Source organism: Rhipicephalus microplus, chromosome X (assembly GCF_043290135.1).
Source record: "Rhipicephalus microplus isolate Deutch F79 chromosome X, USDA_Rmic, whole genome shotgun sequence".
In the NCBI taxonomy this organism is placed as follows: Eukaryota; Metazoa; Arthropoda; class Arachnida; order Ixodida; family Ixodidae; genus Rhipicephalus; species Rhipicephalus microplus.
In genome coordinates this window covers 483,926,807-483,948,638 of record NC_134710.1, presented here as the reverse complement: position 1 = coordinate 483,948,638, position 21,832 = coordinate 483,926,807, and the positions used below count along the sequence as shown (strand labels likewise).

The 21,832-nt window shown below is 46.3% G+C and overlaps 1 protein-coding gene across 6 annotated transcripts in view; it reads right to left on the bottom strand.

The window, feature by feature from the left end:
- Window positions 1-21,439, bottom strand: part of LOC119160786 (uncharacterized) — a 156,232-nt gene extending 134,793 nt beyond the window's left edge. For 4 of the 6 annotated variants that reach the window (XM_075880886.1, XM_075880884.1, XM_075880885.1 and 1 more), the window contains exons 1-2: window positions 21,156-21,438; window positions 14,023-14,226 (exon numbers count right to left, since the gene is read on the bottom strand). In XM_075880886.1, coding sequence (XP_075737001.1) covers window positions 14,023-14,196 — 174 coding nt within the window. In that variant the 5' untranslated portion in view covers window positions 14,197-14,226; window positions 21,156-21,438. Of the gene's footprint in view, window positions 1-14,022; window positions 14,227-21,155 lie in introns of all 6 variants that reach the window. The other 2 variants (XM_037413022.2, XM_075880887.1) reach the window with 2 other exon arrangements.
- Window positions 21,440-21,832: the final 393 nt, after the last annotated feature.

Here is a 21,832-nt window from a genome sequence, read left to right as displayed (position 1 = left end):
CCCAAGGCTTTATTTCGGTGGTGACCACCGTTGGGCGATAGATGGCGTTGTGTTCGCTTTGAGTACCACTGTTGGTAGAGTGGTAGCGCCAGCGGTGGCCCCTGGCGGAAGGCAGGCCTTGGTGGTGGGCGAGAGCTGAGCGAGCCTCTTCTGCGCGTGGCGGCTGCCGCGAACGGTTGTCTGTAGCGTGCGTCCCCAGTGCTCGGCACCGCGGGCTTCGCGCCGGGGTCCCTTGTAGAAAGTCAGGCGTTGGCGACGCCGCCTTGGGTATGTGTTAGTGTGTTAGGTGTGTTAGTGTGTGTTAATCATTTTATTGTGTGTTTAGTGTGTCATTGCATTATGTTGTTTGTATGGTAGCGTGTTAATCAAAATTGATGTACCATTCGGCGGACGATATCGTCGTCTAAATTAGTTAATAAATGTATGTACGTTGTGTGCTTTGTACTGACAGCGTCTGCTGTGTCCGTTCACTCCAAAAGCGTGGCGTGGCGATGCGCTCGTTCGCCTCGCCGAGACCCCACAGTCGGTATTTGATATTAAGCCAAAGGTGTCACTCAAATCTCTTCGAACAGATGCAAAAAACTTGTGCAACAGCCTTCTACTGCATGATTTGGCTAAACAAATCATGAAAACAGATAAACTGGGTTTAGACATGTTTTTTAGTTGTAAGACGCACAAAGATGGAATGCCGTTCCGGGTAATTATTTCGGAACAAGGTTCTTGGCAAAAAAATGTGGCGTTTTTTCTACAGGAAAATCTGAATCTCCTTCAAATTAATGACCCACTTCACACCAAGAATTCTGAGCAGATTGTGAATTTTTCGGTATCGAATGCCAAAACTGTCGTTAAGGCGCTGTCCATAGATGTGAAAGATTTATACTATTCTTTACCTCATGAAATGCTTCTAGAATTTGTTGAGCAGTGCATACTTGAGTATGGTGCAGTGACCTTTCAGAACACTTGTGGTATGCCAGTGAGAGGTTTTCTGGATTTACTGGCTTTGTACTTAACGTCCACATTTGTTAATTGGAATGGGAACACCTATATCCAAAAACAGGGTATTTGTATTGGTTCAACTATTGCACCCGTCCTTAGTGATATTTTTATGGCCCACTTAGATCGATTAATTGATGAGAGGTTGTCGGGAACTAAGGTTTTAAAGATCTTCAGGTTTATGGATGATTATTTGGTCTTTTTGAAGTGTGATGCCAAAGAGTTTCAAAGTGTTGCTGTTTTGACACATGAAGTACCCTATGGTGATACGCTCAGGTTCCTAGATCTGTCATCGCAATTTCAAGATGACCCCGTTTGTTGGCTTTATGAGCCCAGGAGCAAAAAAGCCTTTGTTGCCTTTCTCTTCTGCCCATACCAAAGTAGTAAAGAGGTCTGTTGCACGAATGTGCCTTTTTAATTCGTTGAAGAAGTCCTGTTTCCACCTCATGAAGAAGAGCTTTGAGCAACAGGTTTTGCGACTGAAGGCAGCAGGCTACCCGCAACGAATGGTTATAAGCGTCGCTGAATCGCTACATAGAGACCTAAAGAAACAAAATAGGCAGCGTATTAACACTTCCCTGCAGTAGCGTAAAACGGCTGTTGTCCCCTATATCCATAGTGTGGCACACAATCTAAAAAAAAGATTGGTAATAAGGTGGGCGTTCGAGTGGTTATGTCTGCTCCTGAAAAACTGTCCAGAATGCGTCACCAAACTTGATCCATTTCAAAAGAAAAGAAAGGTTGCCAAATTAAGCATCACAATAAACATGTTGAGTGTGCGCAGTCGGTTGTTTACAGAGTGCCCTTGTCATGTGGTCTTGTTTATGTGGGAACAACTGAAAGATGCATTAATGAAAGGCTAAAAGAGCACCACAATAAAGTGCAGAAGGGTACCGATGGTCACTTGGCGATCCACTTTAAGGAGTGTGGTTGTGTTCCTTATTTTGATAACATGTGCTTGCTGTATTGGGACAGATATTTGTTAGCCCGTTTGATAGTACAAGTGGCTGAAATGACACGCGATGATTTTGATTGTGTTAGTGCACCCTCTATCTCGCTCACGCGGAAAGAACTATGTTTTTTGGATGGTGTGATAGACAATAACGGATAGTAATGTACGGGACTGGCACGTGTGCTTTTTGTTGTCTACCATTTTTTATTCTTTTTTTTCTCTTTTCACCTCCTTTATAAACTCTCACGTTTGCAATAAACGTTTAGTTGAAGTTAAGCGCTTGTGTTGTGTGTTCTTTGTAATAGTGGCTGCGCTTCCTAGCAAGATCTACCCAACCTGTATCCTTCCCATGTGTTTTGGTTTTCAAAGTCGCCTTCCCGCCGCATCCTCCCCTCTCTTTATCGCAACTCCTTGCCCTTCTTCGCAAGTCTGCTCTCCTCTCTTGATCCCAACCCCTTCGCCCGTCTCCACCACTCCGCGACGCCTGCCACGCTGGCTCGAATCAGTTTCGTTTTCTGACTGAAAATGGGCCCAGAGCTGCCCCACACTTTCTGGCATGTGTGTCGCGTGTGCGCGTCTTGCTCGCTCTTGGTGTGCGTGTGTGGTCATGATGGCCGACGGGAGGACTAGCACGCTTTTTCCTGCCGCTCAACAAAACGTCGAAAGTGTGACGGCTTGGCTTGAGCGTAATCCGCGCGTTAGGTGCCGCGTTGCAGAGCGCTTGCTCGTAGCTGTTGACCACCTGGCAGCCAACTTGCCGCTTCGGGCGTCCCGGTATGCAGCTTGTGGGCGGCGGTGACGGCTACATGCGCGCGAAACTGTTTTCACGAGGCCCTCTTCGTCGACGTCGGGCCTGATGCCGAGTCTGAAGCTTTCGAACAAGACCACTGCAGCGGCGATTTGTGGCAGCGCGTCGTCGACTCCGACCTGGGAGAGCGAGTGGGACATCTGTTCCGATGGTTTAATTACGGCCGATGATGATGCCGACACTGCGGAACCGTGCACGGATTAGGGCATTGTGAATGAAGTACGTGGCGACAGCGATTTGGAGGAATCTGATTGCGAGAACAACGAAACTTTAAAGTCATCGCTTCACGCAGCTTATGCCACGGGCCTCGGCGAGCAAGCACCCTGCCGTTTTAAATGAACTTGAGACCGCCCTTATCGCTTCTCCAATTCGAAACACGTGCATCACTGACTTTTTGGGGCACAAAAAGTTCGTGCTTTCACGCGCAACTTTTTTTTTAAAGCTGTGTTTCATTTACCATGAATTTCGGGATACAGCAAACGGATGCCGCGTCACGCTCAGGTTCGTTATAAGTGGGCTCGACTGTATCTGTTAGATCTCATTAAGATTGTGTCAAAACACGGACAAACGAGCCCTTAAGTATAAACTTTTTTCCCTTATATATATATATAACGGAAGCGAGAAAGCACGATGTACGACGAAACACTTTTAATAATCACATACGTTTCGGCTGGTGGGCCAGCCTTCGTCAGTATATAATGTCACACTGACGAAGGCTGGCCCACCAGCCAAAACGTATGTGATTATTAAAAGTGTTTCGCTGTACGTCGTGCTTTCTCACTTCAGTTTTTACTACGGAGCCAGTGCGCTTCATTCCTCAGTACGTCATATATATATATATATATATATATATATATATATATATATATATATATATATATATATATATACCATATATATATATAAATACAAATAAATCAGAAGCAAAATTTTTTAGGCACTCGACCTATGACTCAAACCAGCGACCCACTTGCTCCACAGCATGCTGCCTTAGACAACCATAGTCGATCCCAGATATGCCAAACTGGCATATATCGAATTATTGACTACATCAAACAGTTAAAAATCCTTTTGAATTCCCTAGGTAAGTATGAGACTGGTGCACACTTACCGTAATTACTCGAATCCAACGCGCACCTTTTCCTTGGTTAAGCGAGTTCATATATCGCATGCGCGTTAGAATCGAGTACGAACAAAAAAATTACGGTCAATCTATTGCCATCGGCAAATCCAAAATGGCCGCCTCCTACGTGCGTCGGCATGGCGCGTCGACCATTTCTGCGTATGTGTTTCCCATGCGCGGCACTTCGTACGTGTGCTGAGGAGTTCGTCATCTAGTAGTGCATTAGCATCGACGGCGTGGAAGGGCCGACTCCAAAAACTCGCGTGCACCACGATGCCGCTTTTAAAGGAAAAGTCATCGCGTGTGCAGAAACAGACGGAAATCGGGCCGCATCGCGGTCGTTCGGAGTTCCCGAAACGTGCGTGCGGGACCGGCGGAAACAAAAGCAGAAGATTGTCGACAGCAAAGCTTCACGCAAAGGCTTCAGTGGACCACAGCAGGGTCGGTTTCCGCAAATTAAAGAGCTGCTCGGCGAGTATGTGCTTGAGCAGCGAGCGGCACAGCGGCCCGTGACAACAGAACTGCTCCAAGTGCGGGCTATGCAATTAGTCTTAGAAAAAGGTTTAATGCGGAGCCAGTTTAAAGCGAGCAGGTGCTGGCTAACTTTATGAAGAGGAAAGGCTTTTCCCTCCGAAGGGAAACATGCATATGCGAAAAGTTTTTCGGAGGAGTACGATGAAAAGCTTCACAGTTTTCAGAGGTTCGTCCTAAACTTGCGGCGCAACAACGGCTACCTGCTTGGGCAAATCGGGAATGCCGATCAGACGCCTCTTTACTTCGACATGCCTGGCACCACAACCGTCGAGAAGAAGGGGGCGAAGCAAGTTTGCGTGCTGACACTGGTCCACGGTAAACTACATTGACGGCAATACTCTGTTACACGTCAGATAGGCACAAGCTTCGCCCGTACCTCATATTTAAATGGAAGACGCTCCCGAAAGGAGTCATTTTTTCGAGTGGTGTGATCGTGCGGGCCAGCGAGAAAAATGGGTGCGCGTTGCAATCGATGTCTTACGTTGTTGTTTTTTTTTTTCGCGGTGGAAATCGGGTGCACGTTACAATCGAGGGTGCGGTTGAATCGAGTAAATACGGTATATCGAACGCTGTGGCGCATTGAAGCTCAGAAAGTTAATTTTTCTAATTACAAATGATTATTTTTTGGCCGTATTCTCACAGGTTCCAATTCCTCTCCATGCGTGGGTGATGAAAAAGCGGCGTTATTCCACCACGCTGTTGCGCGGCACTTCTGAGTGCATCGGTATGCTTGATGCCAGATCTGCAGGTCTAACCTAGGAGCATAGTGTTCTTTAAAAAAAAAAGGACTGCTGAGGGCACCAAACGAGAATGTGAAGTGAATTAATGACTGCTGACATGCAGGCCCCAAAAACATGACCTTCAAGATGCGCTATTTCGTGGCGTGTTTTGGTGTCTTCGGCTTTAGAAGGCACATCTCGAAGGCTACGCTTTTCCTTGCTTTTCGCACCAAAACAGCGGCTGCCTGCTGCAAAGCCACAAGTGACATTGCCACCGGCAATATGCCGATAGTGGGGGATTCCTCCATTATTATCCCCATAGAGTTTCCTATAAATACACTAGAGGGAACTTTGGCGCTAGTGCCTATAGGAGCTGCAACACACAGCACTTCAGCTAGCATGAGAATAATGGGTAGCACACAAACTTGTCCAATATTTGTTCTTTCAGCTCCGTTTGGCTTTGCATGGCTTGGAGCTGCTTCGCCGCCACACGACAATCAGCAAATGTTCAGCAGCTGCAGTTCACGACATAAACCTTCAACTCACAAATTCAAGTTAGGTCACAGTTCACACTGGTCCGTTATTTTATTTGAAACAAAAGAAAAAGACAGCAAAAAACAAAGCCACAGGTCCTTTTGAAGGCTGCAAGCATGAAGACTAGGCAAATTTGTGTACTGCCCATCGTAACCATGGTCGCTGAACGATCGCAGCACCAGAGTTCCCTTTAGTTAATTTTAGTCAATTTTAGCAAACTATAGCTAGCACGAGCTACTGAACCCCTGACCTGCCCAGCTAGCGGTGTTTCTCTTGATCCAGACTTCGAGCTAACAGGGCGCTCAATTATCGCACCTGAGCTTTAGGGGTGCCGAGGGCACAACGGTGCGCGCTGTTCGAGTGCTCAGCTTCAGATTGTTTCTTCGCAGTACTTCAAAGTTTACCTGTATTTGTGATTTACTGCAATGCCTCTAATGGTAAGAATGATTACACATACTTTGACCAATTTTTCACAGTCTGTTTACAAAAATTCAACTGTTCCAACACTGCTGAATACTTGGACCACCGATAAACAAATTTATTACTGTTTCGTTGGTTATAAAAATGAACAATTACCCTACCTGTCTGTGAACAAATTGTTAAAACAATACAGAGACAAATTAAATATACCACTTTATCAAGTTAGTTATACAAGGCATACATATAATTTTAAATTGATGTAACGACGTTTTTGTTCATGTCCACTCAATTAGGAGTGGCCTCATTTTAGAAAAAACTGCCTCGATCCTTTTCTCGTGCGCATGCATCACTACAAGATGACAGTGTTATTGCTGACTTTACTCAATAAATGCCCTTTTTTATTTCAATGTTTGCTTCACTTTACTGAGTGAATGCCCACGCAAACATCTCAACTGAGTGCGAGCAGACGACCGCGGAGGTGCTTAGGGTTAGAGTAACTACTGTCGCCGAAGCTGTATCAACATGGGCGTGCTGGCATTCTGCTTGCTAGGCAGGTCAGGAGTACAGTAGGTCATGGTTGTTCGTAAGCAGTGTTGTCTTTTGCAGCTTGTGGACTTCTCACCTTGTTCCTGGTAAATCCTAATTCAGGAGTCGAACTGAACATTGACCCGCTCCGTAGTGATAAAATTTATGGCCGATAATTGGAGTGACATCGAGCAAAGCGCAGTCGAGAACTGTTTCGAGCTTTAGTGCCACATGTCGACGACTTAGGGCGCATAATGACTGCTGACAACGGCACAAGGTGCCTCGTGTTATTGGGCACATCTTGGACAGCGAGCAACTTCATTTGTGCAGATGACATAGCTGTTTCTGCCTGCATTGATGCTCAGATTATGGCTGATGTTGCTGGAGCCGGGGAAATTTACTATTTGTGTGGTTGCCACTGCTATCCAACCTTTTACTGCGCTACCGAGTTCGCATTGGCGTTGCACATCGATCAACACTGTTGCGGCCGAAGTACTGAATTTGCTTATTGTATATTTGCAGTGCACGTAGGAAGCCAGACAAGTTTACGGACTATTTTCATGAGAAATAAAGCTTGTTACACCTTGTTCTTTATCAGACTATGAGCCAATCATCATGTTAGTGCTTGTTATTATTTCCAAAAACTGTTTTGAAGCCTGAAATGCTTTAATTTAGGTCTTTTATACGCAGATTTTCTATTTCGAAGTATGGACATATTGAACATGATGAAACAAGCCCCACTAATTACAAACGCTCAGAAAGGACACAGGAAAAGCGTCCTGTGTGCTTTCCGAGTGTTCGTACTTATTGCCCCTTGTTTCACCATGAAATTATACCAACAAGCCCAACTGGCAGTCATCCTAGACATATTGAACCATTTCACAAGCGGCGATGCCCTTCGAGTTCGATATATCCGGGATCGACTGTATACCACGCACCTTGCTTGAACTGGCACATTAAGGACAAAATTTTTACCTCCACCATTTACCGCTGGTTATCTGCAGATCATGAAGGAGCTTGAGCATGTTTTCCATCACACAACGTTCCTACATTTTCTTTCAATCCAAAAATTTCTCTTCAGACAGCACACAAAAAAGTGGCCCCTTTCTGTACCCACTCGTAACGTGGGGGGACAAACAACACCGGGAACATTGGGTCAGACGTCACCACATGGCAGGAAACACAAAGGGTCCACTTAATGCACCACAGTTTTAAAAAAAAGGAAAAAAAATTGAAGAGTGTCAGGTTCTGCATTGCTGGCACTTGCAGCGCGTTGCTCAAACACAAGCCGCAACAAGCGCGACAGTCGTTAATTTACACTTGTCTCGTCTATGCCTGCATGTTCTTGTCAAGTTTCCGTCATTGTGCTTCAGCGGAACACTTCAAGCACCAAGCTGCTAGTTGTTCTCTGTGTGACATACTACAGCCGACGACCGATAATTCGGATTTCACGGGGAAAGTAAATAGGTCCGAATTAACAAATGTCCGAAATAGCGAATGCGTCAGAAAAAAATCATTTCATTCACACTTCAGTGTCCCTGGGGGTGAAAAAACTTGTTAATGCATTGCTGCACGGACTTCCGCTTTCGCACAACTAAGTCGGCCCCTATCTCCGCCAGATTGGCGTGATCGCTGTACGAGGACAAAAAACAGCGAAGGCTCGAAACGGGTCCGCATGCGACGGCTCCGGAGCACGTGGCGGCGTGTCATCGGAGCCAGAGCCAGAATCGCTGTTTGGGGACTGCACAACCTGCTCAATTATTTCGTCGTCACTCAACTCGAAACACGACGACACCGCACTGTCAACGTTTGCGAAGTCTTCAAACTTGACAGTTTCAGGAATCGGCATACTGCAGCCTCGCAAGTCGTCAATAATGTCCGCATTTGAGCTCACTGTGCTGGGCCGCAGGTCCGGCTTTTCAATTGCAGTGTCGGATTCATCACGGAACGTTAAACCAGCATGCCGGAAGCAGCTGCTGATCGTGTCTGCCGACAAGGCTTTTCAGGCATCAGCAATCATGCTCACGGCGAACATCAAGTCTACTTTGTATTTAATCTAACTTTCTAAGCAGAGCAACAAGCGCTGCCGCAGGCGCGAACGATAGAGCACTTTCAAAATTCTTGATAATGCCTTGATTCATAGGCTGCAGAATGCTGGTTGTATTCGGCGGCAGGTACTCAAGTTTGATTGCTTTCAAAGAGCTGATCGGCGCATGGACAGTGCAGTTGTCTACAGACAAGAGGACTTTGCACTTCTGCAGCTCAAACTTAGGGTCTAATTTGCGGATATACTCTTCAAACAGCTTATGTGTGACCCATGCCTTTGCGTTGGCTTCGTACCATACAGGCAATTTTTTTTTTTTTTTTTCCCCTTGAAACATCGAGGGTTTTTCGATTTCTCTATGCGGGAGCTTTTCCGAGCCGGAAGCATTGCTGCCGACAACAACAGTGTTCCGCTCCTGGCTCAGTTTCCCTCCGTGGCACGTGTTCCAGAACAGGCAAGCATCTTCTCTGGCAGTAGCTTATAAAAAAGCCTGGTTTCGTTGAGATTGGAGGTATCGTCCGCTGAATAGCGCCGAAGCAGCTCCAGTTCGCTACTAGTTTGTTATCCACAGCACCACTTTCCCCGCACATTTTTTTGAAAGCGAGGTCGTACTACTTCTTAAAGCTCTGGAGCCAGCCATCACTGAACTTGAATCCATCGATGCCAAGTCGAAGAGCCAAGGTCTCAGCCTTTTGCTTTAATAGGTAGCCAGAAACGGGAAGACGTTGAGTGACGGTAGCGTTCAACCAGATGCTCAACGCTTACTTCCAACTGCAGATGAAAACCTTCCCACACCCTCTTTTGTTCATTTCCGCGTGATTTCTCCAGTGCGACCAAAATTTTGTCCTTATTTTTCATGTAATCTGATATGGTTTGCTTTGAGATGTGGAATTCTCGGGCGACTTCGACTTACAGGCGACCACATTGCACTTGTTCAATGATGGCTGCCTTCTTCGCCACGGTTAGCGTGTATTTGCCGTGCTTCGACGTTGTTGGCCCAGCCCTCGCCACCAGCTGTGAGGGCACCGTTGGTACCATTTCATGCAGATATCTTGAGACAGTGGAGCAAGCAGAGGGCTGCGAAGTCTCAAACTAAAAAAATGAATGAGCAGAACATGGCAGAACGCTGTATGGCAAGGCTTACACGAACGACGAAATGACTCGCGCAACGTGGACGAACCGGAACCGGCTGGTCGCGATGACGATGCGAGGCCACAGTTGTACAGTGCCTCTGAGATCAACATTTTCAATTGAAAATCTCTGAAATGACTCGCGCAACGTGGACGAACCGGAACCGGCTGGTCGCGATGACGATGCGAGCCCACAGTTGTACAGTGCCTCTGAGATCAACATTTTCAATTGAAAATCTCTGAGGCATGAAGTCGCAATCGACATATAGCCTCATAAATCAATAGTTTTGGTTTTGAGTATGTAGTTTTGGATCTCTGAGGCCATCTTTGTATTGTCTGAAGATAATGGTGGCCGATTCAGTGTGCGCGACTCTCTCGGACAGGGTCCGGATTATCGAATGTGGAGCTGGCGGCTGTCCGAAATATCCATTGTCTTTACACATTACTTCTACAGGGACACTGGCGGTCCTGCACGGCAGTCCGGATTACCAAGCATGTCCGAATTATCGGTGTCCGATTTATCAGTCGGGGACTGTATTGCCTTGCCTTACCCTTGCGGCGAAACTGTGACTTTTTGAATATGAGAAATGGGATTTGCTGTTTGCACAGCAAGTCTTTCTTGAGTTGCGTGTCAACCCCCCCCCCTGGCCCTCTTTTTTTTTCCAGCCTTCCCGTTGACGTGTGGAAGGCTGCAGTGACACAGTGACACAGTGACACACACAAAAGAGTATACATCACCGAACACATAGGTGACAATGACTACAAGGCCACTGCATACGAGTGTTAAAGGGACATTCTACTGCCCTTCACTGCTTTTCTTTGTTTTGTGCCACAATAAAAAGCGTATCATCTGAAATGCCTAAACTTGAAGTGGTTTCTCTGGAAAGTGTCTAGAAATTTTTAAAACAGAATTTTTCTATCTGCAGTCTCCTTCCATCAATGGGATGAGTGTCCACAACACTGGTCGGTCGAGGCGATGGCAATTGTACAGCCAGTGAAAGTGGAAACCTGAAACCATGTGCGTTTTTTGCCGGCTCCATCAAGTTTTGTTTATTAACACAACTAATACCTTAGTGGTCATTCAAAGGACCCGTGAACCACCCAAAGTTCGAAATTCAATTGTGGTGGGTAAATTGTGCACGAGTGCACAACGAACACGGAGGCATGAGAATTTTTCGAAACAGTGCAGTATGTGGATATCTAAGACGTGCCCGCGACCATTTCGCGGGCATTCCGCCGTACGGCCATGCCTTTCCTTTCCCATGCTCCAGTAATGGCGCGTAGACGCGCGGGCGCGACCCGTGTTTTCGGGGGCTGCGAGAATCAGCAACGCCGAGTCACGTGCGCACCGAAAATGGTCTCTCCTCCATTGACCAGCGCCCAGTAAGCACATAGTTTTCCTTCGTCCGCGTCTCCTTTGGGAATCACCGCACTGTAGCCTGCCCGAGTGCCTAGGTATCCCCAGCGGGAGTGTTAGCTTCGGTACCATACACTAAGCCAACAGCAGTGCCTAGTGCTTGAAGTGGTGCACCACGCTATTACAACCGTCATCATTATTGAAGTTTTTCGGCCTTTGTGAACGGGACAAAAATATTTCGACGCATTCCAAGCAAGGGTGTGCCATAAAGACGGGTTGATTTCCTCTAGGCAAAACTTGAACGAGGGGTTCGGGACTGGTTCGCGCAAAGAAAACGCACGAGCCAAGAGAGGCCATTGTGAGCTCGACCCAAGAAAGGGAGCAAGGTTTTCAAGGCAGACAAGGAGGCAGCTGGGCCCTTTTTGAGGTCACCGAGGATCTGGAAATCTCGGAACCAGCATGGTATTTGCAGTTCAGGCTGAAAGCTAAATCCAAACTGGCTGTGGCTGCACCTTGCGAGGAGAAGCGGAGCCCCGGATATTCGCAGCTAAGCCACAGCTTCTAGCAAACGACGAGGAATGGAATGTGGGGTTGAAGGAAAGAAAAAGGCACTATCTGCTGTTGCACTTGCGGGAGCCTGCCTCGATGACGAGGAATTAGTCGACCAGTCTTCCTTCCCCCTTTTCCCATAGGATCGGCTGAATGGGGTAGCATATTTTGACGATATGCTGGCACACCACTACATTGTCCTACCCAAATACAGTCAGGAAAGTTTGACACGTGTACTGGCAGCCGGTTTTTCGAACCTCACCCAACTGCCAGAAGAGTCTTGGAAACCAAGGTCATCTAAGATCATCGTACGTGCGCAAAACTTGGGGACGTGTGCGAAACGTCGGTGCAGTGCGTTTGTGACCATATTTGGGCATCGTGTAGACTGCGCCCTCTCCACACGCATTGTGTGGTGTCTTTCCCCTCCTTCAAGAGTGGAGCACCTAGACCATGGAGCATCGTATTAGCTAAAGCCGCAGACAATGCGCCCAAGGTTGGCAACGAGGCGCTATATAAGCGGAAGACTTTGGTATATTTGAAGTTCTACAGTTCAACAGTTCTCATGTCTGAGCGCACGCGGAGCGGTGCGCTACACGTGAGTAGGTGACGAAGACGTGGCCCTGTGGCTCGCTAAGCCTGAACCCGCGGTGATAATCCACTACGGTGAGTAGCGAGGTCACTACAAGTAATAGCGAAGTTAGATGCGCTTGATTATCGAAACGCTGCCAACCCCATCTTTCGCTCTCTCCTGCTTTTCCCTCGGCTGGTATTCTCTCCCACACCACTTTGCTCTCGCCGAGCGCCCCTCCCATGCCCCTCCCAATCTCGCATGGCATACAGCATCGCTGAAGCGCTGCTTGACACACTCTACTTCAGGTTGCTGTCACTCTGGCCGTCAACTACCCTCAGTTGCGTTGTAGCTGCGTGCTTATTAGCGAACAGTGGCTGTCGTAATCGTGCCGGTATGGACCCTGCGGTGCGCGCACGCCTTGAAAGGATCACCAACTCAATGGACCCATACGAGGACACGCCGTGCCCGGCACGTGTTGCACGCACGCAGGCAACACAACGAACCACAGCAGCTGCTTGCAAACTGATCAGAAGTCGTAGGCTCTTGCTCGACCAATCGCAGCATATTTGGCTCGGCGCGTCGGAGACTTGGCACGGCACTTCATGCAGAGGCCTGAAAGACCCGGAAAGAAGAAGGGATTGTTTCTTGGAATTCACGGCGAATAGGCGGCTCGTAGCGCTGCCACGTGTAGAATCGTTGATCGCGACTGCATTCTGCACATGATGCATGCGCTTACTTAAAATGCTTTAAAAAATATCAGAGGCAGCTTACAGGCCCCTTAAGGCGAGCACATAGCCCGCTCTCACGTTTCTCCACCATTTGCAGTCAGGCATACAGGCAAGCAAACACATCGCCGGCAGCACCACCGTGTGCCTCATTGAACACGTGAAAAAAAAAAAAACTACCCTAAATGAGTTTCTACCACAACCTAAAGCTGCCTCATGTGCATAAAATACAATCTTAAGTTACACGTGTTTGTTTTTAAGGAGAATAATCTACCTGCATGGATTTCTCATGCTTCTAGTAGATTCACCACATTGCTTTAGGCAATACTAGCGGTCATTTTTTGTTTGCTTTCAACATCCAGTTAAAATTATACTTCCTTGTTTGTGGGACAAAAGCATGCTCACTGCCACCGATGTGATGAACGATCTTTTAATTTGCGATGCAACCAGAGAACTGAATTAGGCTGAAATACGTGGCACAAGGTTGACAAAGAGAAAAAAAGACGAGACAGAAAGAGCGCGATTGTAATCCTGAGCCTGAGTAGAAGGTAAAACAGACGTATTTCAGAAGCATGAAATACGTCTGTTTTACATTGTGCCCAGTGTTGTCCTCTTTGCCTTCCGTACCTCGACTTTCGTCTGTTTCTTCTAGCACATTCGTGCTCGCGCTGCAACCCTTATTATCATGGAGACGTATTTCAGCCTAATATCTACCAACTAGCCCACCACAACGCACTGTTAAACCAGAGAAGTTTTTTCCGAGCGGTAGATAGTCCCTTTAACCTAAGTTTTCAAAAACTCAGCATGCAAAAGGCATAAAGCACTGCTACTTCTACTGTAGGGAGTGACGACACCTGGCAAACTGATGCTAATGCATTGACTTGCAAGGTGCTTTGATTCATCTATAACGCACAATGACAGTATGCTAAAGTGACAAATAACCCCAACCTAAAGGCACACTACCACTCATTGTGTGGTGCCTTCAGAGGCCTGTGCGTCAGCTACATCGCCAAGTATAACAATGAAGGCATGAGTTACCCGGAACACGGCAAAGTCCTCCATGGGTGTGATAGATGAACCATTTCCATGCTTCCAAAGCAGCTGAAAGATTCCAGATTCTCTGTCGAGCCAGCGAAGCCGCTCGCCAAATGTGCCCAGCTCCAAGTGTCGGAACAGAAACAGGAAAAGCTTGCCCGTGAAACGCCTGGGCATCTGCTGGCCGTCAAGGACTAAAGTTCACACCTGTGGTCAGATGTTTGTTTCATGGTCAAAAGAAGCAATGAAAAACACACTTTCATGAATGCTTTCGCTTAAGTCAGCTTACAATAGGCTCCCTCTAAACTGATCTTCGTTAGCGATTCTTAAAAAAGTAATTGTAAAATAACAATCCTATTAAATTTCCTTTAAAAGGACCTTGCAACACTTTATCAGCATGATCAGAAAATAATGCCAATTGGTTGTTAAAGCTCCTGAGAACATGTGAGCCAAACAGTACAGCGCCGCACTGATGCCAAGAATTTACAATTCTTTTTTAAAGTCAGGCCAGGCACCGTTCCCTCTTCTCTTGAAAATTGATGTCAAAAACCCAAAATGACCAGATTATAAGCCCAAAGTCTCCGGCCATTGGCTGATTTGAGCATTGTCAACCGCCGCTTCCATGGGATGCTGTAACATGATTCCATTCGGGCTCACGATTCCACTGAAAGTAAACTGCCCGAATGAAGAAAAAGCGTTCAAGGTCATGACACACACTCCCATAGTGCTGCAGTAGCATCTTGTCCCCTTGTCATAACGTTGTGCTGCTATAGCAGAACTCAGTTTGAGCATGAAGGAAAGAAATCGTTTCTGTCTTTGATGCTCAAACTGCGCTGCGCTATAGCAGTACAACATCAAAATGCACCAACCTGCCCAATCTGTGGTACTTGAGCCCTTGTCATTATTGCCCCCCATCCTGCATAACTTTCGCTGGCATGAAAGTACAGAGAAAGTGCTTAAAGTGCGAGACGATGAACTGCTTTCAAGAAGGCATTCAATTTTAACATGAAAAAGCATTGCAGGGCTCTTTTTACCACCAAAAAACTCAGCTGTGAATGTCTGTACGCCACGACATCAGTTGTCATAACGAAATAGTGAACCATGAAAACAAAAGCACATTTCGTGGGCAAGCCCTTTCTAGCCTTCAAGGAGCTGACTGCCACTTCTTCAGAAGACTACAGTGAATATACATAAAATCGCATGTACACTGCTATAATACTACAGCATTTGAAACAGCATGCCAATATGTGATTACTTCATTTTTGCTTCAAGCACTACCGCTGGTAGCAATAAGCTGCTCTGCTAAAGAACCAACACTGTGTTTAGACGTCACAAATTCGTAAAAAGCCACAGATATTGAAGTCTGTCCCACATACACTTCAGTCAACAGAACGGACAACAGAAGCTACTTGAAAACGCACGTGCAAAAGGCTACAAATAAGAAGGGTCAATGCTATCGATATTTCACCATTTACCGAAACCAATAAAAGTACTGTATTTCATCCATGTGGTGATAACCTTGCTGGGCAGCTAAGGAAACTGCTCTATCAAAAATGCTTAAACAATCAAAATATAGGACATGTTCATGGACAATGATAACTGACACTTTGATAAAGAAGGCTTGTTAAAGCCTCCTTTATCAAAGTGTAGCTGGCACTTAAGGGTAGCTGGCACTTAAAATCCAAGCCAGAACTAGACAAATTGTCAACGCCCTTTCCCAGCCTCAAAACAACCCAACCTATTCAGTCATGAAGTAGTGAAGCAGAAGTGCGACGATAATAATTACTATAAGGCACCATGTACTTCATTCATGCTTAACTAGGCTCCATTAAATTTCAAATATACACCAGATACTGAAATGATTTGCTGCAGACCTCTTTGTAACAGGCATACATTAAGGGTACAAGCTGGACATGTTGAAAAAAATTGAGTACATCGCAAAAGTAGCATGACAACACTGGGCAGCCATTTCTATGCTCCATCTCAGAAGTTCATTTCAGTACTGTGAAGGCTGCAAGGCCCCTTAGCCAATAGGAAGGGTGTACAGCGTACAGCGCCATCTGTAAACGACCCCATACGGCATTAGGCCAACTGTCATACGGCTTACAACATTAGGCCAAATGTACAGCGCCACCTGTCAACGACCCTGTAAGTCATACCTGCCAGGTTTGCAGTACAGGCACTAGGCGCTGTCGTCTTGTCTACCAAAAAATTATTAAGGTATGCTGCTTCTCTTGGCACTGACGGTTGCTGGCATGATACTTCCGACGACACGTGAATAGCCAAGTCTGTTCTAACACTGTGCAAAATACCGATGTCCTAATTGCAAACAATGCAGAGTGCATGATGCGCACTTTTCCACAATGCCACAATTCAGCCATACTCTGCAGTATACTGCCTTAAAAAACTTGAGAAACACACTACACCACGCACGCACCTCAGTGCAGAAGCAAACAAAAAATTTAAAAAATTCTTGATGAGCCCATGGAGTTAGCCTAGTGTTTACTGAAACAAATGCGAGCAAAAGTGGGAGAAACTGCAGGAAGAATCAGACCTTTTCAGACTTTTGCGCCATGCTACCGTTACCCCAGGCCTTTTTGTGGGCCCTCTCCTTGTGCACAGATAAAAGCAACAGTGACGCTGCATTCGTAGCAATCACTCTACTAGGAGCTCCAATTTGATTTTGGTACTTGACTGGCTACGCTTTTTAGACACTTCACTGTTCACAATGTCAATCAGCGTAACACAATAACATTAGATCTAATTTTCGTGCAGCTCCAGCACTGTGTGGCCAGACTAGAAGAAAGATTTCGCCATACACAGGTGCGTTTTTTGGGATTTCTATTCCGGTCGTAGAATGGTGCAAAACCATAAAAATTCCGGAGTCTCCTGGACATTTCAAGACCTGGCGGTTATGCTGTAAGCTGAATCCGCCATGTTTTGTTGGGTATGAAAACAAAACCACTCTAATGCTGCAGCCTCTACGGTGCTCGCTGCTGTTTATCTTCAATCCACAATGACTTCCCAATGCGTCATGCACTTTCGAGGCAACGAGGAAGCGCTGACAATGGCGGAAAAAATATAGGACCAATTTTATTAATACATTTGTTTTACATAAACGACGAAAAGATCATACCAACGCTCACTTCTTTTGTCTACAAGATTGGCACTGTGTTTATGTTCAGAAATGACCGCCGTGTTATTTAATAACCTCGACCTCCATAAAATTTAAGTGCTTGGCTGCAACATAGCTAGACTTACAGAACTATATGTTACGATATATGCATTTAAGAGGGGACAGCCAATATCACACATGCGGAAGAGAGGAAGGTCAATGAAAGCAAGGACTTAATTGATTTCAATCATCACGTTTGTGTCATCTCATATCAGTCTCAGCAGTGTTTCCTCATTCAAAAGTACTACGTAACAACCAGCCCAATTCGAAATGCTTATACTTAATTAAACGTGCCACAGATGCTGGTACGTGCGTGCGTGGTAAATAAGTACCTCCACACGAGACCCGATCACCAAAATTCACGCAACCACTGCTTTGCAAACTTCGCAATGCAAAGTGCACGGAAGCAGGTAGTCTGCACAGCGCATCTGCCTTCCGCTTTTTTTTTTCTTCAGCTACGTTCGGTTAGAGTGCGCTGTGAACTTTGAACACCCAGTTACGAAGCCGTACTATAGGTGGAGCTATTTGTCCAGTAGATAAAGTAGATCATCGTACTCATCTTTCCGCTGATCGCAGGAACATGTATGCTGTTCACAATTGTGCACAGTGTGTGATAATGCACGCCTTCATGGCATGCGAAAGCAAAGAGCACAATGTTTTTTAAAACAAGTCGATCAGCACATGTGAACAGTGTTAAAGAAAAACAGAACGGCAACACTAAATCCATGCGATAGATTACGACCTGAAGACGTTATAAACAACCATGTGTATTAAAAGAACATACTCGGGATGCTCTCTCCATATACCGTCGAAACACGCAATTATTCTTTAGTTTGGTTCGTCGCGCCCTGCTCTTGCACCAATCTATGCCTTGTTTATTTAAAAAAACTACAACACGCGCTATTGCAAAGGGTGTGGAGATACCTGTGTCTAAAAATTTGCTGATGAATGTAGCACAACGTTGTACAGGTCGCGCATAAGAAACGTGGTTTTTATATATGACGCGTGTTGCTATTACCGCAGTGTCCAATACAATGGAGATGTATTACTGCGCAAGGTAATCCTAAAGGTTTGAGAGTCGCATATCCTCTGCAATAGACACTTTTTCTGAACGCCTATCTCAGATCGGAAACACATGGCACTAGGGAATGGGCTTTGAGAAGTGATGCACCTCGTGCAGCTACTGGCCGGATGGGTTTTCAAGCACGTATACCTCCAATTTTGCGTTCTCGACAATTTCTGGCAACACAGCGACGCTCACTGACCATTTGGAGCTAGATAAAATAAAAAACTATACTTTTTCACTTCTTCAAAGGGCCCCTCCAGCAGGCCCCATAACAAATTCTAATTAGACGCTGGTAGTTGTGTTCGAAGAAGAGCATCATACCACCAGAATTTTTTTTAATCGACTCATTACGAGTTGAGAAAAGCCATATTTTAAAGCGACGCGAAGCCATGATGAGAAGAGGTGAGACTGAAACCCTTGCCGCTCGCTCCGCGTAGCCTGTGCAAGCCAATTCTCTTGCCTATCCTCTCCGGCACCTAAACAGGTGGCCACGTATGCACCCTGTCCCCGAGCAAGCCCAACTCCCGAGGTCTCGAGCGATGTTTTCTTGACCAACGTTATATTGTGGTCTACTGCCTGTTTCTGTGGGAACGATGCCTCAATGCACGCTCGTTTGGAAACATTGGCTAAGACGCGATAGAACAGATGAGCTAAATGAGTGCTTGAACGTGCAGGAGCATTAACTTCGTTTCCAGGGCTGGCGTTTGCTCGATGCGCTAACCATGGGGACAGGAACGCATGCGAAACGCAGGCACATTAGCCCCGCATTTTGTTACAATTTACGAGAAAAAAAAAAAAGAACTAAAACTAAAAAGGCCTGCACATTTGCTTTGTGTGTCTGATTATTTATCTCTGTTTTATTTATATATTCAAGTAACAAATTATGCAAACTACACATGTCTGAAATAATTTTTGCCCTGTCACGTGCTACTGTTGGCGATGTCAGAGTACACTCGTCTATGCACACTCGTCGCAGCACTACCGTCCACGTAGGGCAGTTCCTACTTTGTCTACCCTCATTCTCTGGGCGCGCACCCGCAATAGGAAGGGCAAGCAGCGTTCATCTTGAAATTGGACCCATTTCCGTGGCACACGGCGTTGCAAGTTTTTGCAGACGCGATCATGAACGCCCCATGTAAACATTGCTGTTGTCAGCTCAAAATTGCCAAACCTAGCGAGTGGCTCTTTAATGACAGCGGCTCAGCCTCTCCTTAAAGAGATGCTAGTGGATGATTTTCCAACTGTGCCCAGCAAGAAATACTAGACATGCCCAGTGTTGCCAGAGCACTGAACATTATGAATATTTTCTATTCCAGAAGAAAACAATGAAGAAACAGGGTAACCCTTGCTGCTGACCAATCATGAATTTTTAAACATAATTCCTAACATGAGCCAAGCGTATACCCGGAAGAAGGACAGAGCCGCAGGATCAAACAACTGTCCTTCGAACGTTTGTAGCGAGAACATGGGTTATAAACAATGCTTTTGAGTGGTCTCATAAGAGGTGCCCAGTACGCATCTACCACGCAAGTGTAGCCATGTCATTCCATTTCCTGTAAGGATAAATACGCCACATTCCTGCGAACAAACTAACCTTCACATGGCCACAGGTCTGTAATGCAAGCTATCCGAGCTGTAGCCAATTACGTCGGCCTACGTACTGCACATGATTAGAAAAAATATTGATGCTCGTTACCCGAGACCACCCTGCTTATATGCGTTCATTCAAGGTGCACTGTGCCCCCCACATACTGCACATGATTAGAAAGACGCTCGTTACCCGAGACCACCCTGCTTACATGCGTTCATTCAAGGTGCACTGTGCCCCCCACTGAAAAAACTATCTCAGCTCTATCCTGGCCCAACATGCATGGCTCACCTATGATCCAAGCTTGCTCAACAAGGTTTGGCCGCGGGTGAATTTCGTTAATAGCCTCACATGGGCCGACCTCTGGCTGCGAACACTGGCCCGAGGTCGACTTTGTAGATGGCCAGTGGTGCACAGATGGATTGAATAACCTTGTGCAAATAATACACTGAAGGCAATGCCGAACCCTCAAACAAGAAATTTTCGCTGACCGAAAAACTAACGCGCGGTGTACAGCAACCAATTGCGGCCACTTACAAATATCATGCAATGATAGTAACTGGCCAACGTGGTAGCTAGCAAAACATGGCCCTAAAACGGACCACGTCTGGTCGCCCCGGCATTAGGTGCCGACAATTTCCCTATCATTTGCCGACCGTTGGCTGAACGTCTCCGGCCTTCTAATAACCAGCGAAATTGGTTGCCAGTCAGGACCCAACTGTGAGCCACCAAAGGTAAGCCGACAACAGCGGCCGTCGGCAAACTCCATTTGGGGCTGCAAGGTCGTCCCGAGTGGAACAGAATTGGCGCCGTGACTGCAAATGAAAAACGACAATGTAGCCCATTCAGCTCACGCTTAACTGCACAACAATGCGTATTCAGCCGAAGACGCATTGTTGACAGAACCTGTGTCGGCGCACACGCCCAAAAGCATGTAAAACTAATGAAGCGCTCGTGTTGTCAAATCTTCCTTTGTGCTTCGTCTTTTGCGCTGTTCCACTAAGCAACTAATGATTTTTTTTTTTTTTTGCCATGAAATCGGTGACCATTCCGTACAAGCCTCACTTTGCAGTCACACGAGCTCTCATCACTTTCACACCACCGCAGTGCAGCCATGCTTATCAGGCTTGTGAAAACACCAGTCGATCCCGTATCATTAACAGCCACCACGTGACCCATTACACATGCGGCCTTCCTGCAGTGATGTTCACATAACGTTACCTTTGTGGTGTCGTTAAGTGAGAGCACAGCAGCAAATTGCCACGGCACGACCTTTGCCACTCAATATTGATGCAAGATGGACTTACTTTCAAGGCGAGAGCGATTCGCTCTTTTCTTTGAAGGATATATTTCTGTGGGCGAAGATGTTATAGCCACATGCGAAATGTTCATTTGAGCCGAGCCAGCCCAGCTGGTTCGTTTCATAGAGTTTTCTAAAATTATCTAGAGGGGACTCTGTCACTGCGATGGTTCAGCGACAATAGTTATAGCGCGAGAGCAGAACGACGACAAAGAGACAAGAAGGACACCATGGGAATGAGACCGCCGTTGCTGCGACCTGGTGAGAATAGACGGCATGCTATTATTCACCCGGTCAAAACAACGCCTCCTCTAGAAAGATGCCTGCCGCATAAGATAAAATACAGCTGCCACACCCTTTCTCTCCTTCATTTCAAAATGATGATGATTAAAGGCCTCCCCTTTGAATCGGGGTGATGGCATGCGCCATCTAGCCTACCTTAATAGTTCGAGTTTAAATTCTGTCCCTCAACTCGGATGTCTTTTTAATTTTGCCCAGCCGCTACTCTTGGCTGGGATGTTATTTTATCGACTTCTCTGCTTTTCCTCCACCAATATTCCAGCCGCTGCTTAGTAATACCTACTGCTTACCAGTTAATGCTTCCATCAACCGCGAAGCCCAGCGCCTCAGGAAGTGTGACCTTCCCCCCATTTCTATCCGGCTGAATCTTTTGGCATTCCATGA